The sequence below is a fragment of the Cervus elaphus genome, chromosome 29, assembly GCF_910594005.1.
Source record: "Cervus elaphus chromosome 29, mCerEla1.1, whole genome shotgun sequence".
In the NCBI taxonomy this organism is placed as follows: Eukaryota; Metazoa; Chordata; class Mammalia; order Artiodactyla; family Cervidae; genus Cervus; species Cervus elaphus.
Genome location: NC_057843.1, coordinates 60,647,435 through 60,666,956, shown reverse-complemented (window position 1 = coordinate 60,666,956; position 19,522 = coordinate 60,647,435). Strand labels below are relative to the sequence as shown.

At 42.9% G+C, this 19,522-nt stretch overlaps 1 protein-coding gene across 1 annotated transcript in view; it reads left to right on the top strand.

Annotated features, from left to right (window-relative positions):
- The window catches only part of GABBR2 (gamma-aminobutyric acid type B receptor subunit 2), a 359,033-nt gene that overhangs the window by 201,826 nt on the left and 137,685 nt on the right, over window positions 1-19,522 (top strand). The window contains exon 6 of the mRNA XM_043890615.1: window positions 6,618-6,818. Coding sequence (XP_043746550.1) covers window positions 6,618-6,818 — 201 coding nt within the window. The remainder of the gene's footprint in view (window positions 1-6,617; window positions 6,819-19,522) is intronic.

Here is a 19,522-nt window from a genome sequence, read left to right as displayed (position 1 = left end):
ACCTCATGGCCACCTGTCTGCAGCTAATGAGGACAGAGGGTTCATGGGGCTGGAGAACATGGGCTCAGGACCGCCCATCGTCACCTGGCGGGGCTGTTTGGTGGCCACAGGGCCTGAGACCACATTGCTACTAGAGGCAAAAAAAAAGTGAAAACCAAGGTGACCAAGTCAACTGAAAATGTGTTCAGTCAGTCACTCTACAGCCAGTTACTGGATGCCCTTTATACATCAGGCACTGGGGGTCCTGGGAAGAGCAGAGACCCCCACCCCCACCCCACCCCAAAACTCCCTATTTGGCAGAGGAGACAAACAAAGATACCAGCAGCTTCATAAAGGTCAGTGTCCCACAGTCTCAGCTCTCCTGGATGTGGGAATGCTGAAATGGAGGCCTGGAGGCTTCTCTGCAGTTGCCGTAGAAGCCCGGTCTACCTCCCTCGCAGGAGAGCCTTTTAGACCCTCACTCAAAGCCGGTGTACTTTTTTTCTACACATACGTTTAACAATCCCCGCTTTCCATAGCAATTTAAAAGCAGCAGATTCAGAGTGGGGAGAGGGATTTAATGACAGTGAAAGTGACAGCCTAGACCTGGCAGCTAGGAAGGAGACAGAGCCATCGAAAACAGATCAAAAACTCCAAGAGCAACAGTCTGGGGCCATTTGGTATTTGGACCAATCTTCCCTACATTCAAAAGTATCACTGCCCATAGCCCAAACAATGGCTGATGTTCAGAATAAAGCCTTGAGTTACTAAAAGGAGAATGGGATGAGAAGGAGCAGCTGACTGTCCCTGCACGCAGCGCTGGCCAAGCAGGTACACATGTTACCTCATTTGTTATTATTATTTTATTGAAGTGTAGTTGGCGTACAATGTTGTATTCGTTTCTGGTATACAGCAAAGGTATTCAGTTATATATACATTTTTCATATTCTTTTCCATTATGGTTTATTATAGGATATTGAATATAGTTCCCTGTGCTAGACAGTAGGAGCCTGTCATTTATCTGTTTTATATATACTACTTTGTATTTGCTAATCCCAAACTCCTAATTTATCCCTTCCCCCTTTTCCTTTGGGTGACCGTAAGTTTATTTTCTATGTCTGTGAGTCTGCTTCTGTTTTGTCAGTAAGTTCATTTGTATCATACTTCAGATTCCATATATAAGTGATATCATATGGTATTTTTCTTTGTCTGACATTTCACTTCAGTATGAAATCTCTAGGTCCATCCATTTGCTGCAAATGGCATTATTTCATTCATTTTTAGGGCTGAGTAATGTTCCATGTACCACATATGGGATATGTGGGATCCCACACATGGGATATATGTACCCCATCTCTGTTATCCGTTTATCTGTCAGTGGACATTTAGGTTACTTCCATGTCTTGCCTATTGTAAATAAGTAGTACTGCTATGAACACAGGGGTTCTGTGTATCTTTTATTTTATTGATTTGTTTTAAGCTTTAAGTTTTTATTTTATACAAAGAGTATAGTTGCTTTACAATGTCGTGTTAGTTTATGCTGTGTAGCAAAGTATTCTCAGCTCTATATGTGCACACATATAGGGGTGCATGTGTCTTTTCAAATTAGATTTTTCTCCAGATATATGCCCAGGACTGGATCATACCTGACCTGCCTCCTGGGAAATCTGTATGCAGGTCAAGAAGCAACAGTTAGAGCCGGACATGGAACAACAGACTGCTTCCAAATTGGGAAAAGAGTACGTCAAGGCTGTATATTGTCACTCTGCTTATTTAACTTCTATGCAGAGTACATCATGCGAAATGCCAGGCTGGATGAAGTACAAGCTGGAATCAAGATTGCTGGGAGAAATATCAATAACCTCAGATGTGCAGATGACACCACTCATGACAGAAAGTGAAGAGGAACTAAAGAGCCTCTTGACGAAAGTGAAAGAGGAAAGTGAAAAAATTGGCTTAAAACTCAACATTCAGAAAACTAAGATCATGGCATCCGATCCCATCACTTCAAGGCAAGATTGAGAAACAATGGAAACAGTGACAGACTTTATTTTGGGGGGCTCCAAAATCACTGCAGATGGTGACCGCAGCCATGAAATTAAAAGACGCTTGCTCCTTGGAAGAAAAGCTATGACCAACCTAGACAGTATATTAAAAAGCAGAGATGTTACTTTGCTGACAAAGGTCCGTCTAGTCAAGGCTATGATTTTTCCAGTAGTCATGTATGGATGTGAGAGTTGGACTATAAAGAAAGTTGTGCACTGAAGAATTGATGCTTTTGAACTGTGGTGTTGGAGAAGACTCTTGAGAGTCCTGTGGACGGCAAGGAGATCCAACCAGTCCATCCTAAAGGAAATCAGTCCTGAATACTCATTGGAAGGACTGATGCTGAAGCTGAAACTCCAATACTTTGGCCACCTGATGTGAAGAACCGACTCAGATGAAAAGACCCTGATGCTGGGAAAGATTGAAGGCAGGAGGAGAAGGGGATGACAGAGGGTGAGATGGTTGGATGGCATCACCGACTCAATGGACATGAGTTTGAGCAAGCTCTGGGAGTTGATGATGGACAGGGAGGCCTGGCGTGCTGCAGTCCATGGGGTCGCAAAGAGTTAGACACGACTGAGCAACTGAACTGAACTGATGACGATTCTATTTGTGGTTTTTTAAGGAACCTCCATACTATTTTCCATAGTGGCTGTGCCAATTTACATTCGTACCAACAGTGTTAGAAAGTTCCGTTTTCTCCACATTCTCTCCAGCAGTTATTATTTGTAGATATTGTAAATACAGTGTTGTTTATATTTTACTGATGACCATTCTGATCATGTGATGTGAAATCTAATTGTTTTGATTCCCATTTCTCTAATAACTAGTGATGTTTAGCATCTTTTCATTTGCCTGTTGGCCATTTGTATGTCTTCTTTGGAGAAATGTCTGTTTAGATCTTCTGCCCATTTTTGATTAGGTTGCATTTTTGTTCACATATAACTTCATTTAATTCCGACACCAACCTAATGAGATGGGCTTTGCTTTTCACAGGATATCGGTGAGAAAAGCAAGATCCAGGGAGTTATGGGCCAGATTACCCAGATGCTATGTGGCACAGAATCGGCTTGACTATAGCCTTCTTTTCCCCAGGAGATCAGTGGAAAATATTTTACCTTCATCGAAATTGACTAATGTTCTAAACAAAATATGTTGTCATTCAAATAGACTGAGCTTCTGTTTTCTGGAAAATTCACTCACAAGGAACACCTAATAGAACAGAGGCAAGTCAAACAGCTATCACAGCAGATTCCTGGGAGTTTCCTGGATTCCCACGCCATGCTGCTTCCAAATAATCACATGGTCTTTGATCTCAGAGAGGAATGGAAATCTGCCTTTGTGTCTGATGAGAAGACCTCCTCATGTTGCCTCTCTGTCTATTGACTCTTACTTACCATATATTCTTAATAGGTGGGGCGATCTGGCCTCACCTTTTAAGATTGAGGAAACTTAGTTCCCTGGTGGCCCGGTGGTTAGGATCCTGGGCTTTCACTGCTATGGCCCAGGTTCAATCCTTGGTTGGGGAACTGAGATCTCACAAGCTGATATGGCCAAAATAAAAAAAGATTGAGAAAGCTTCAGAGAAGTTTTACTTTGTTTTGCTAAGAATGGAAGGAAATTAAAACAAAAAAAAATAGACTTTGGGTCTTGTCCTCTTGACTTAACTGAATGTGTTTGGGCAAATTCCTCAATCTGTGAGGCTCAATTTCTTCATCTATAAAATAGAGATGATAGCATACACGTCATAGGGTTGTTGTGAGAATAAAATAAGATACTGTATATAAATGGCCAAGCACATAATAGGGGTTCAATATAGGTGAGTTCCTCCCTGCCAGTGAAAGATGAGAGTTGTGAAGTCTCACATGTTTTGAGTGAGTGAGTGCTAAGTCGCTTCAGTCATGTCTGACTCTTTGTGACCCTATGAACTGTAGCCCGCCAGGCTCCTCTGTCCATGGGATTTCTCAGGCAAGAATACTGGAGTGGGTTGCCATTTACCGCTCCAGGGGATCTTCTTGACCCAGGGGTTGAACCCGCATCTCCTGTTTCTCTTCAAATGCAGGATTCTTTACTACTGAGCACCAGGGAATCCCCTCACAGGTTTGACCACTGATTAAATAACCTGGGATCGTTGGAATGACCTTTTTGTTCAGAAGTCTAGCCCACAGGTAGAATCCGGGATTTTCTTTAGAAAACAAACAAAAAAAAAGTTTCTATGGGCTAAATCCCATTTATTAGAGGGGAGCCCAGGTGGCTGCCTTCTTTTGTTGAACTGTGGTTTTGTTATGTAATTGTAATATAAGGGCTGTGTTTTTCTACAATAGCTTTGATTGGGGCAACAGTATAATGTAGTTGCTGGGGAAATGACTAGGATCTGAGGCTGCATCATGAAAAGTTCAGTGTCTAGAATGAGGGAGGTGAAAGTTCCGTATCACTGGAGGATTCTAGAGAACAGGCAGTGTGATCATTGACTTGAGATAGTTGAAGAGCTGCTTTATGAAACAATCTGTTTACTGCCTGGAGTCTTCACTGAATCAGTGAATAGAGGCCATGGAGATGGAATCTGAGCTTAAGTTAAGGAACAAATATTCTAACTCACCTCTACCCCCCAAGCAGATGCTTCACACTGTAGGCTGGGCTTTTTCAGGTGTTGAGAGAATTTTAGAATTGCCTCCCCAGATGTAGAAATGAAAGGAACACTCCTTCATTCATGGACTTGATAATAACTATTCTGTACCAGACACAAATAATAGGGGCTCTGGCCCACCTTTCTGAGCAGACCCTGGCCTAGCATGCTAGAGCCTAAGTGGAGGGCAACCAAAACCTCCCAGGCATCCAGAACCATCCTACAGGCTCCTCCCTCCACACCCTCTTGGCCTCTATGCTGTCTTTCTTGTAAGTCAAGGAACATAAAGGGTGTGACATGAATTGTTTTCCCCCTGTGTGCTCCTAACACAGGTAACTCCCCAGGAACAAATTGCTGGATTGTTTCAGGCTCACATTTTAAATGCATGGAGTTCATTACAGCACACCTAGAGCATTTGCATAACCATCACTCTCTGTAGTCACTTCCGGGCGTTTTGATTCCTGAGAGGGCTGTGAGCTCTACTCAGAAACCCCCTTCTGGACCCAGCTTTGATGGAATGTGACATTCCTACACTTTGGGACTTTCTGGGTGCATATAAGCTATCAAGAAGCATGTTTTTCCTGATGCAAAATCATCACAGTAAGAATTAAAGCCAAGTGGGGGTGTATGAGAACAGTCTGACAATTTTTTGCTTAAATGGGAGTTAGGCAGTGTGGCTTTGCAGCATAAGAGGAGGTGACCTAGGTTCCAGACTCTATGACCTTGCAGAAGTGACTTTCCCTCTCTGGTTCTCAATTTCTTCATCTCTAAAATGAGGTTAATAAACTCTGCCCAGACCATCTCAAATGGTGAACATGAAGGACCAATAAGATGGGCGTAAAGCATATAAATAAAAAGGACTTTTTTTAGGATCTGGATTTATGCCCACCATGCTTTGGGTAAAGATTCAGAGGGATGTTCAGTTTGCCAAGTGGCATCTTATATAAGTTGCATGCTTACATTAAATTTTCTTGGCCCCCTTGCAAAATTGTTCCCCCCTGAGTTATATTTTAAGATTATGATCCCAGCTTTTTGTAAAAATCTATACAAAAATAGCCTTATGAAATCTGTTTGTTGTGGGGACACTGTTGATACCATGCTAGCTAATTTGACAGTATCCTCCATATGAGGCTTTTTTGTTTTCTTTTTTTTTTTTTTTTAGGGATTAAAGCCTAGAAAACATTTTGTGTCCTTGAGGGACTGGTATTTTTTCTCCTTAGTGAAAGTGAGAGCTCTGCAATTAACATCATTGCCCTTTTCTCTCGGGCTGCCAGGAAGTTCATCGCCTATAGCGTTGGGATCTTCGGTGGGCTCATCTGTCTTCTGTCCCCTTTCCCTCCAGTAGTGTTGGTCGCTCAGTCGTGTCCGACTGTTTGCGACTTTATGGACTGTAGCCCGCCAGGCTCCTTTTCCCTTGGGGATCCTCCAGGCAAGAATACTGGAGTGGGTTGCCATGCCCTCCTCCAGGGATCTTCCTGACCCAGGGATTGAACTGGGATCTCCTGCACTGCCGGCGGATTCTTATTTGTTGTTGTTCAGTCGCCAAGTCATGTCCGACCCCATGGACTGCAGCACACCAGGCTCCTCTGTCCATGGAATTCTCCAGGCACAAATACTGGAGTGGGTAGCCATTCCCTTCTCCAGGGGATCTTCCTGACCCAGGAAGACACTGCCAATAAGCAGATTACCTCCAGTAAGCATATTGTAATTTACATTTTCCCAGGCACTTATGTTTTCATTTTTATTCAGTGTTTTATTATTTTAGTATACATTTCCTATAAACTAACTACCTTGGATACCTTGAGAGATGATGATGAGGAGACCAAGCAAGTAATGGAAAAATTAACAAATCCTCTGGTATGAGGAAGTCCAAGTCCCCCCCGCCGCCAACCTTTCCCACAGGTTTCAAAGCTTTGGAAAAAATGTTTGTCTCTTGGTGCCTTCATGATCAACCCATCTCTTGCAGGCATATGAGGAGAATATGTATGGTAGCAAATACCAGTGGATCATCCCGGGCTGGTATGAGCCTTCCTGGTGGGAGCAGGTGCACACAGAAGCCAACTCATCGCGTTGTCTCCGGAAGCATCTGCTCGCTGCCATGGAGGGCTACATCGGCGTGGACTTCGAGCCCCTGAGCTCCAAGCAGATCAAGACCATCTCCGGGAAGGTCAGTGCCATGTTGTCCAGTGATGTCGGCAGAAAGCGCCCAGATCTTGTTCTGGCCTTTGCTCTGTGATTTTGAGCAAATCATTTGACCTCTCTGAGCCTCACTTATTTGTTAAAGGAGTATATCTGGCTGTCTCCCTCTTCTAGGGAATCGTGGGAATCAGATGAGGTAAGGGTACTTTCTAGGCACATAACACAGTGTAAGTGTAAGGGACGGAGTCGTGACTGTTACAGCACCAGCTGCAGGCACTGACTTTCAGACGAGACCACCGTCTCATCCCCTGCACCCTCTGACCTGGGATGTCATTTCTCAGTCTCACTGATGCTCCGGTCAGCCTGGAGGAGAAGAATAACCCCTCAAGTAGACTTGGGGAAACAGGTACTGAAGACCAGAAAGACTGGTCCAAACCCCAGTTTTGCCATCTACCAGATGTGTGACCTTGAGCTTGCGTTTTCTGAGCTGCTGTTTTTTTCATCTGTATCCTGGCAGTGCAGATATCCTCCTCTGGGGTCAAAGGGATGACTGGTTGGCAGGTTGTGCAAGGTGGCTGGCACGGCGCCTGTGCTGTCCTAACTGGGAGGAGGACCTTGGCAGGGTGCTTATGTCCTCAGGCCTCCACTAGCGATGTTCCCACTAGGGACGACTAACCCCTGGCCTGCTTTTATCATAGGGCGGTGAGAGAACAGGTAGCATGGTGTATGTAAAAGTATTTCCAAAGTATACTATTCTCTGTCATTGAAAGCATTATCAACAGTCGGATGGTGACAGTCCCAGTGAAGATGGCAACATCCATCTCTCAGTTCTAACCACCAGCCAAAGTTTAGTACAGCAGGGCACGTGATTCTTTTCTGTCTCCTCCGATCTCAGATTTTTAAATCCTTCACCCACCTTCAATTTCACTTAAAGAGTCAGTTTCATAGTAAAGTAAATATATAATATATATTTAGTTTTATCCATTATTTATTCTCAGAGCCAACACTACAAGAATGATTTATTGATTTGTCCAAAAATGGCAAATCATTAGGACACATTTTATAAGCAGCTCTTTAAATCATGTGGCACCTGAGAGGTCCTGGAAAGACATTCTGGGTAGAAAATGTTGAAAGAAATATTTTCATGCCTGAGTCAGTGACCATATAAAGTTTTGGGACATGCTGAATAATGAGTAGAGACAACTCATTTTTATTTCACTAAATGTTATTTTTAAAGGTGTTGACGTTTGCAGTTTATTAGAAGATACTTGGGTCCAGGGATACCCTATACTTTAATCTAAACATAGTATAAAATTTGAGGAAAGTACAAAAACTAAGAAGAAATTTCCATGCAGGCAGACAGTATAATAATTAAAATGAGAAACTTAAGGAAGACCAAAGATGAAAATGATTACACATGAGATCTGTGAAGCTAAGTATGGGTAAGAGCCATGAGATGCCCCAGGGGCCGCAAATGTCATTCCAAGGAGCATGAATGCTACCTAGGCATGGATGTAGAAATGCACAGGAATGCATTTTGGGAAGATCATTTTTTGGCAGTGTTTTTTGCATTAAACATTTTGACTTTATAACATCTCCCAAAAAGCATTAGTTGCTCAGTCTCGTGTCCAACTCTTTGCGACCCCATGGACTGTAGTCTGCCACGCTCCTCTGTTCATGGAATTCTCCAGGCAAGAATACTGGAGTGGGTTGCCATACCCTTCTCCAAGGGATCTTTCCAACCCAGGAATTGAACTCAGATCTCCAGCATTGCAGGCAGATTCTTTACCATTTGAGCTATCTGGGAATCTTAACATCGCCCAAGTCACTGACTTTCCTTTTCAATTTTGAATTTTTAAATTTGGGGTCCAGTGAGGAGTCTGAGGCTTTGCAGGTGGCACTAGTGGTAAAGAACCCGCCTGCCAGTGCAGGAGATGCAAGAGACGAGGGTTCCATCCCTGGGTCGGGAAGGTCCCCTGGAGGAGGGCATGGCAACCCACTCCAGTGTTCTTGGCTGGAGAGTCCCGTGGACAGAGGAGCCTGGCGGGCTCTAGTCCACAGGCTGGCAGAGAGGCGGACGTGACTGCAGCCACTGAGCATGCACGCACGAAGAGCTGACCTCATCCATGTGTCACTGAACACACGAGTGGGCAGCTTGGAGCTGCTCCTGGGGCTCTTCACTTCACCGCACGGTCTGGGTTACCCACCCCTGGGTTTCCCCAGATGGAGCAATGCCATCAGGAGCAGAGCCAGGCAGCCTTCCTGCTTGGGGCAGCTCTGACATTCAAGGTGACCCAGTCCCTGTCCCACAGTCACTGAGGCAAGAGGCAGCATTTCTTACACTCTCAAGGTCAAAAGATTGAAGTTACACAGGGAACTTTTCAGCCTCTTTGCCTCTGGGATTCGGGGTTTAGGGCTCTCCTAGCAGGCTTCCCTGATAGCTCAGTGGTAAATAATCTGCCTGCCAGTGCAGGAGACTCCAGTTCAATCGCTGGATCCGGAAGCTCCCCTGGAGAAAGAAATGGCAACCCACTCCAGTATTCTTGCCTGGTTTAAGTCCCATGGACAGAGGAGCCTGGTGGGTTACAGTCCATGGGGTCACAAAGACGTGACTTAGCAACTAAACAACAACAACAATGGGTCACGTAGACCAGCCTCCCATCAGACTCTCAGATCCTTCCAGTAGCACAGGTCTTACTACTTATCCCCTAATTTTCCCCTCTGGCCCCTCTGGGCCCCCACAGGTCCTGTTGGCAAACACCACATCCCTGTAGGCATTCCTTGTCCCTCATGGGCCCACCCCTCCGGTTGTAACTCATAGTTCTAGGGCCAGGTCTAAGGGCAGAATTTAAGGGGGTGCAAAGCACCTCAGTGGGAAAATCCATGATGAGCAAAATATCAAAACGTTAAATAAAGACAGGATCCACAAGGCCACCATTAAGGTGAACTGATTTGAGTCACATAATTACAGAAACACATCTTGTCTTTATTTAAATTTCTGCTCAGTGGATTTTTTTTTTTTTTTTTTTGGCATTAGTTTGGATTTTTTTTTTTTTTTTACTGAGGTTTTAGGCGGCTTCTTCCTTTTGCTTCTGAAGGGAAGGCCTCGCTCACCTCCCCTTGGCCTTTGCCCTGAACAGTTTGTGTTTGTCAGGCCCCTGCCCGTGCTCAGCCCATTCTCTGTACTTGATCGTGTTGAATGCTCTCTCAGCAGGGTGTGGGGCCCAGAGTTGAGGCATTCCTATTTGTGGTCTGACCACAAGCCAACTTCCCCAACCAACCCTCAAGAATATATGGCTCAAGAAAGTTCTAGAAAGTCATGAAATAGTTATTGAATTTGGTTTTGTGGTATATGTGACTGCTGGGGACCTTGGTCAGCATGGCACAGGCTGTTGGGTAAGTACCTGTATTCTTGGGTCCATCAGCATTCATAAAACAAGCAAACACTTACAGAACCGCGTCAGTGGACTCGTCCACCCTCACTGTTCACACGTAGGAAAGCTGAGGAGCAGAGAGGGGAATAGCACACCCAGGATCCTTGTAGTGCGTTAAACAGGAATGGTGGCCCCTAAAAGGATATGTCCAGTTCCTAACACTTAGAACTTGTGAACGCGACCTTATTTGGAAAAAGAGTCTTTATGGATGTAATTAATTTAAGGATCTTGAGATGAGATCATCCTAGACTACCTGCATACGTGCCTGCTAAATCGCTTCCGTCGTGTCCAACTCTGTGCAACTGCGTGGATTGTAGCCCTCGGGCTCCTCTGTCCATGGGCTTCTCCAGGCAAGAGTACTAGAGTGGGTTGCCATTTCCTCCTCCAGGGGATCTTCCCAGCCCAGGGATAGAACCTGCATCTCTTACATCTTCTGCACTGGCAGGAAGGTTCTTTACCACTAGCGCCACTACCTGAGTAAACCCTAAATCCAATGACAAATATTCTTATAAAGAAAAGGCAGAGGGAGGTTTGCCGTTTGGAGAAGATCGTGTGAAGATGGAGCCAGAGATTGGAATTATAAGACAAGGAACTCCGAGGATTTCTGGCAGCCTCCAGAATCTGGAAGAAAGGCCTGGAATGGATTCCCCTTGGAGCTTCCAGAGGGGAGCAACGCTGCCAGCACCTTAGTTTCAGTCTTCTGGCCTCTGTAACTGTGAGCCAGTAAGTTTCCGTTTAAACCACCGAGTTTGCGGGAATTTGTTATGGCTACCCCAGGACACTGATAATGCCACCAGCAGGTCAGGGACAGATCCGGGGACTGGAAACCAGGACGGCTAAGTTCCCACTCACTGCCCCTTCCCCTCTACCACGCTCTTCCTCTCAGCATATGACATGCCTAGGAGCCGAGCACATCCAAGTCGGCCCCTTTTGTGATGTCTTAGTGGACCTGTTAGTAAGTGGCAGAACAGGACAGCATAAGTCTAGTAATCAGGAGATTTAGTGCCAATCCTGGCATAGCCACCAACTCATCTGCCACCTCAGCTAGACCCTCACCATCCCTGGGCCTCAGTTTCCTCCACTGAAAACGAGAGGTTTGGACCATATAACTCCCGGTATCCTTTCACAGTAAAATTCTCTGACTCTGTGTAGGTATGATATTGAGTTATTACAGTGAGCTGTGTGATGTGGTTATAACGTTAAACTGGAACCCCCAGGAGAGAGGTGACCCGTGATAAAGTCACAGACTCGGGTGGAATGGTGGGCTCTCCCGGAATGCATTCTCTGCAGTTCCCTCTTCCATATGCCTGCCTCCAGGCCGCGGCGCCCCAGCTTGTTCACTGGCGTCCAGGAGATCTCTGGAAGGAGGAGTAACAGGGTCTCCCTCCCGGCACACTCATCATTCCCTGCTGCCTGGAATTCCCAGCGACGGGACAAGTGCAGGCCTTGGGGCTTGCCTGGCCACGTTCAGAGTTCAGTTTTCCGGAACCTCCCCTAAACAGCCTCCGGATACTGGCTTTGGCTCTCATGTCTGTTTCTCCTTGTTAAAGTTCCCCATCACCACTCTATTCCCCTAAAGTGACTCTGTTGACATTGGTGATTTCCAGTGTCAGCTTTCACTTTTCAGTGTCCCATTGGGATTGTTTCCACTGTGAGTATTTATAATTTTGGTATAAAATTCCAGTGATGGCTTAGTCTCTCCAATAAGGACATATTCTTCCCTGCTACCATTCTCTTGCTGAGATACACACAGTTGGGCCAAGGCACCAGACGGAAGTGTTCACAGAACCCCGGAATCCGTGGGAACCTCAGAAGTGGCCCCAGCCTTCCACCAAAGGCTCGGGCTCTTTCTTTGGAAGACTTCTGTAGTGTTTTCCAGCAAGAAACTTCTGTGGCCACCCACGACTGTTTATCCAACACAGCAGAACAAAAGGAAACAGAAATCTGGCCAGTCCTCACGTTAGAGCAATGACCTGGGAAAAGCTGCACGCATCTCGTTGTCGCTGGCATGGGAGCTCCATAACAAAGAACCTGGGGCTTTTAGGAAGCTCTGGGCTCCAGAGAGGAGGATGAGAAGGTGCTATGGAAAAGTAGAGATGCTCCCCAGGGAGTCAAGCTTTCCGATGCTGCTGCCTCTGCCCCCACCTTCCCCACAAAGCTCCTGTTACCGGCTGCTTCCCCAGATATTCACGTCCCTGGGAGACGGGCGGTGTGGCAGAGGAACATGGGCTCAGGAGGAAGGGTGTGGTGTGGCAGGTAGTTGTCCATGCAACATCCACAGCCCTTCTTCCTCTTCAGTAGCATAACTCTGATTTTTAACTGGGTATGTTGCCACTCATCTGAAAATATACATTTCCCAGCCTCCCATGTAGCTAGATAGAGCCAGGATTCTAAGTCTAACCAGTGATATTTTAGTAGAAGTATTATACAAGACTTCTAAAAGCCTACTTTAAGAGGAGAGCTTACCCTTCTTCTTTCTTCTCCTCTGTATTGGTTGAAATATGGATGAGATGGCTGGAGTTATAGCAGCCGTTTTGTATCAAGAGGTGACCTTGAGAGGGAAACTAGGATAGCGGGGCGTAAAGATAAGAGCCTCAGTCTCTGGTTACACTGTGGAGTTGCCCTAGAAGCCCTGCACCACCTACCCATGGACAACTTTTACTTGAGAAAGAAATAAACTGTTTCCTTTAAGTCACCAATAATTTTTTGTCTGTTATATTATACAGCTGAACCTAATCAACAGTGATGCAGTGACATTGGGCAAGTCATTTGGCCTTTCTCAAGTTGTTTCTGATTATGCTGGAGTAATATGTCTTTTACAGATTTAGAAGGATTACATGAAGTAATACAGAGGAAAATACCTTGCTAAGTGCCAAGCACACAATAGGTGCTCAACAAATTGTAGTTCTCTTCCTTCTTCAGTGCAGCAGCCTTGAGGTCAGGAGAAAGGAGTAATGAGTCAATTTATATGCACAAACCTTCTCTGGCTTGTGGTTGGAATTTTACTGATTCTGTAGACTGATTTAGGAAAAACTGATATCTTTGTAATATAGAATCTTTCCATCCAGTTTCTCTCAGAAATCTTTTGTGTGGAACTTTTGCGTGTTTTTTATTTGATTTATTTATAGGTATTTGATGTATTTTAGTGAATATATGTGCACAGTACTATTGGGCGCATACTTAGGGGTGGGATTTCTGAGTCATAGAGAATGCATATGCTCAGCTATAATAGACGCTGCCAGGCAGATTTCTAAAGTGGTTGTTACCAATTTACACACCCCCTGGCAGAGATTGCGAGTTTCATTTGGTTCACACACTCACCAACTTCTGGCATTGTTAGCCTTTAAATTTTAGCCAATCTAGTGGGTGAGTAGTGGTATCTCATTTTTATATTAATTTACATTTCTTTGATAAGTAATGAAGTTGTTGATCTTTTCTTATCATTATTGGCCATTTTGATATTCTCTTTTATAAACTGACTATTCAAGTCTTTTGCCCATTTTTCCACTTGGATTCTCTGCATGTTTCTCACTGATTTGTAAAAGTTCTTTTTGTATTCTGGGTATGAATTCTTAGACAGTTATATTTATTACTTACATCATGTGTGTCTTATTTAAGCAACTTTGCCCACCCAAGCTCATGAAGATATTTTTCTATCTTGTCTTTGGGAAGTTTGTTTTACCTTTCACTTTTAGATACAGAAATCATGTGAAACTGATTTTATGTAACATCTGAGGTGGGCATCCCTGGCGGCTCAAAGGGTAAAGAATCTGCCTGCAATGTGGGAGACCCGGGTTCGACCCCTGGTTTGGGAAGATCCCCTGGAGAAGGGAATGGCTGTCCACTCCAGGGTTCTTGGGGCTGCCCTGTGGCTCAGACGGTAAAGAATCTGTCTGCAATGCAGGAGAACCAGGTTCCATCCCTGGGTCAGGAAGATCCCGTGAAGAAGGGAATGGCTGCCCGATCCAGTGTTCTTGCCTGGAGAATTCCATGGACAGAGGCGCCTGGCAGGCTACAGTGGATGGTGTCGCAAAGAGTCAGACACGACTGAAGCAACTTAGTCTCAGTGTGTTTAGATCTACATGTGTGTGTAGATCTATTTCTGGACTTTCTGTTCTCTTCCACTGGCCTATTTGCCTATCCTTTAAGCAGTACCACACTACCTCAATAACTGAAGTTTTTTAAGACCTGATGACTGGTAATGTTAAGTCCCTCATCTTTGTTCTTCTTCTAGAAGATTTTCTTGGGTGTCCTTGAACCTGATGTCATGTTTCATTTAGATCTACTCATATATTTCACTTTACTTCTCATTCCTCCCTTCATTTCGGTTCTGTTTGTGATCATTTTCTTTCTGCCTGTAGAACTTCTCTTGGTCTTTCTTTTAAAGAAAGAAAAGACTTTTTTTGGTTTTGCTGGAAACACATTCTCTCAGTTTCTGATTGTCTAAAATTTTCTTTCGCCTTTAATATTGAGAGATATATTAATTAGGTGTAGAATTCTAGGTGGTCTGTTATTTTCTTTTAGCACTTTCAGAGGTCATTTCATCGTCTTTTAGCATCCCTTGTTTCTGTTAAATCAGCCATCAGACTAATTGTTGCTCTTTTGAAGATAATACATCCCTTTTTTTTCTCTCTCTCTAACTGCTTTTAAGAGTTTATCTTTGCTTGACTCTTCAGCAGTTTTATATGCTGTGTGAAGTACGGTTTTGCTTGGTTTTATCTTGGTTGGAGTCTAAGCATTGTGGAACTTCATGAATCAGTGGATTGATATGTATTGGGGGAAATTCTAGGAAAATATCCCTTAAATACTGCTTCTACCTTTTTAACCTTTTCTCACATCTTAGGACACCGGTCACACATGCGCTGTACATTTTCAACGCATTCCATGTGTCTCTTATGTTTATTTTCTCTCCTTTTTCCCTCCCTGTGCCTCAGGCTGAATATTCACGACTCACATTTCTTCAGTTCACTAACCTACTTTCTTTTTTTTTTATTATTTTTTTTTTCCAGTGGGTTTTGTCATACATTGATATGAATCAGCCATGGATTTACATGTATTCCCAATCCCGATCCCCCCTCCCACCTCCCTCTCCACCCAATTCCTCTGGGTCTTCCCAGTGCACCAGGCCGGAGCACTTGTCTCATGCATCCCACCTGGGCTGGTGATCTGTTTCACCATAGATAGTATACATGCTGTTCTTTTGAAATATCCCACCCTCACATTCTCCCACAAAGTTCAAAAGTCTGTTCTGTATTTCTGTGTCTCTTTTTCTGTTTTGCATATAGGGTTATCGTTATCACCTTTCTAAATTCCATATATATGTGTTAGTATGCTGTAATGTTCTTTATCTTTCTGGCTTACTTCACTCTGTATAATGGGCTCCAGCTTCATCCATCTCATTAGGACTGGTTCAAATGAATTCTTTTTAATGGCTGAGTAATATTCCATGGTGTATATGTACCACAGCTTCCTTATCCATTCATCTGCTGATGGGCATCTAGGTTGCTTCCATGTCCTGGCTATTATAAACAGTGCTGCGATGAACATTGGGGTGCACGTGTCTCTTTCAGATCTGGTTTCCTCAGTGTGTATGCCCAGAAGTGGGATTGCTGGGTCATATGGCAGTTCTATTTCCAGTTTTTTAAGAAATCTCCACACTGTTTTCCATAGCGGCTGTACTAGTTTGCATTCCCACCAACAGTGTAAGAGGGTTCCCTTTTCTCCACACCCTCTCCAGCATTTATTGCTTGTAGACTTTTGGATAGCAGCCATCCTGACTGGCGTGTAATGGTACCTCATTGTGGTTTTGATTTGCATTTCTCTAATAATGAGTGATGTTGAGCATCTTTTCATGTGTTTGTTAGCCATCTGTATGTCTTCTTTGGAGAAATGTCTGTTTAGTTCTTTGGCCCATTTTTTGATTGGGTCATTTATTTTTCTGGAATTGAGCTGCAGGAGTTGCTTGTATATTTTTGAGATTAATCCTTTTTCCGTTTCTTCATTTGCTATTATTTTCTCCCAATCTGAGGGCTGTCTTTTCACCTTACTTATAGTTTCCTTTGTAGTGCAAAAGCTTTTAAGTTTCATTAGGTCCCATTTGTTTAGTTTTGCTTTTATTTCCAATATTCTGGGAGGTGGGTCATAGAGGATCTTGCTGTGATTTATGTCGGAGAGTGTTTTGCCTATGTTCTCCTCTAGGAGTTTTATAGTTTCTGGTCTTACATTTAGATCTTTAATCCATTTTGAGTTTATTTTTGTGTATGGTGTTAGAAAGTGTTCTAGTTTCATTCTTTTACAAGTGGTTGACCAGTTTTCCCAGCACCACTTGTTAAAGAGGTTGTCTTTTTTCCATTGTATATCCTTGCCTCCTTTGTCAAAGATAAGGTGTCCATAGGTCCGTGGATTTATCTCTGGGCTTTCTATTCTGTTCCATTGATCTATATTTCTGTCTTTGTGCCAGTACCATACTGTCTTGATGACTGTGGCTTTGTAGTAGAGTCTGAAGTCAGGCAGGTTGATTCCTCCAGTTCCATTCTTCTTTCTCAAGATTATTTTGGCTATTCGAGGTTTTTTGTATTTCCATACAAATTGTGAAATTCTTTGGTCTAGTTCTGTGAAAAATACCGTTGGTAGCTTGATAGGGATTGCATTGAATCTATAGACTGCTTTGGGTAGAATAGCCATTTTGACAATATTGATTCTTCCAATCCATGAACACGGTATGTTTCTCCATCTGTTTGTGTCCTCTTTGATTTCTTTCATCAGTGTTTTATAGTTTTCTATGTATAGGTCCTTTGTTTCTTTAGGTAGATATACTCCTAAGTATTTTATTCTTTTTGTTGCAATGGTGAATGGTATTGTTTCTTTAATTTCTCTTTCTGTTTTTTCATTGTTAGTATATAGGAATGCAAGGGATTTCTGTGTGTTAATTTTATATCCTGTAACTTTACTATATTCATTGATTAGCTCTAGTAATTTTCTGGTAGAGTCTTTAGGGTTTTCTATATAGAGGATCATGTCATCTGCAAACAGTGAGAGTTTTACTTCTTCTTTTCCTATCTGGATTCCTTTTACTTCTTTTTCTGCTCTGATTGCTGTGGCCAGAACTTCCAACACTATGTTGAATAGTAGTGGTGAGAGTGGGCACCCTTGTCTTGTTCCTGATTTCAGGGGAAATGCCTTCAATTTTTCACCATTGAGGGTGATGCTTGCTGTGGGTTTGTCATATATAGCTTTTATTATGTTGAGGTATGTTCCTTCTATTCCTGCTTTTTGGAGAGTTTTAATCATAAATGAGTGTTGAATTTTGTCAAAGGCTTTCTCTGCATCTATTGAGATAATCATATGGTTTTTATCTTTCAATTTGTTAATGTGGTGTATTACATTGATTGATTTGCGGATATTAAAGAATCCTGGCATTCCTGGGATAAAGCCCACTTGGTCATGGTGTATGATTTTTTTAATATGTTGTTGGATTCTGTTTGCTAGAATTTTGTTAAGGATTTTTGCATCTATGTTCATCAGTAATATTGGCCTGTAGTTTTCTTTTTTTGTGGCATCTTTGTCTGGTTTTGGAATTAGGGTGATGGTGGCCTCATAGAATGAGTTTGGAAGCTTACCTTCATCTGCAATTTTCTGGAAGAGTTTGAGTAAGATAGGTGTTAGCTCTTCTCTAAATTTTTGGTAGAATTCAGCTGTGAAGCCATCTGGTCCTGGGCTTTTGTTTGCTGGAAGATTTTTGATGACAGTTTCGATTTCCTTGCTTGTGATGGGTCTGTTAAGATCTTCTATTTCTTCCTGGTGCAGTTTTGGAAAGTTATACTTTTCTAAGAATTTGTCCATTTCATCCAAGTTGTCCATTTTATTGGCATAGAGCTGCTGGTAGTAGTCTCTTATGATCCTTTGTATTTCAGTGTTGTCTGTTGTGATCTCTCCATTTTCATTTCTAATTTTGTTAATTTGGTTTTTCTCTCTTTGTTTCTTAATGAGTCTTACTAATGGTTTGTCAATTTTGTTTATTTTTTCAAAAAAACCAGCTTTTAGCTTTGTTGATTTTTGCTATGGTCTCTTTAGTTTCTTTTGCATTTATTTCCGCCCTGATTTTTAAGATTTCTTTCCTTCTGCTAACTCTGGGGTTCTTCATTTCTTCCTTCTCTAATTGCTTTAGGTGTAGAGTTAGGTTATTTATTTGGTTTTTTTCTTGTTTCTTGATGTAAGCCTGTAATGCTATGAACCTTCCCCTTAGCACTGCTTTTACAGTGTCCCATAGGTTTTGGGTTGTTGTGTTTTCATTTTCATTCATTTCTATACATATTTTGATTTCTTTTTTGATTTCTTCTATGATTTGTTGGTTATTCAGAAGCGTGTTATTTAGCCTCCATATGTTTGAAGTTTAAACAATTTTTTTCCTGTAATTGAGATCTAATCTTACTGCACTGTGGTCAGAAAAGACTAACCTACTTTCTGCTGTGTCTAATATGCTGTTTCATCCATCTGTTGAGTTCTTAATTTCATTTGCTGTATTAATATTTTAAAATTTTTAGGATTTTGATTTTATTTATTTTTTTTCTTTCTTTGCTCCCTGTTTTCCAGTGATATTCTGTATCTTTTGTCTATTTTCTTGAACACAGAAACCTGCTACAATAAAGTCCAGGCCTAATAAATTCAAGATATGAACCACCTGTAGATCTTGCCTATTTTTCTTCTTTCCTTTCTTTCTTCCTTCTTTCCTTCTTTTGTTTTTTTTTTTAAGATTTGATCCTATTACCTGGTATACCTAGTAAGTGTAATTAATTGAATTCAATATGAAAAATTAAAGAAGCTGCAGGTGGCATTATCTTTCTTCAGAGAAGACTTTTCTCTTTGAGCAAGCGGAATAGGGGCAGTTCACTTTATCCAGCCAAGAACTGAGATGGTTCCAGGCTTGGCTTTAGTTTCCATAATACCTGGTCTGTTTTGGTTTGACTTTATTCCTGTCTGTCCTTCAACATTCTAAACTAAAATCCTGGGATGTTTACTGGCCCTGGACTCCAACTTCTGTTCCTGATGTCCTGAGCCTTTGAACATGCCTGCCTGTGTTCTTATCCCCTTGGCCAGCACTTCTCACCTGGCCTCTCATCCCCGTTTCATGCGGCGTGTGCGTGCCTAGTCACTCAGTCACGTCCGACTCTTCGCGAGCCCGTGGACTGTAGCCCGCCAGACTCCTCCGTCCATGGGTATTCTCCGGGCAAGAATTCTGGAGTGGTTTGCCATGCCATCCTCCTTATGCAGTTTCAGTTCAGTTCATTTCAGTCGCTCA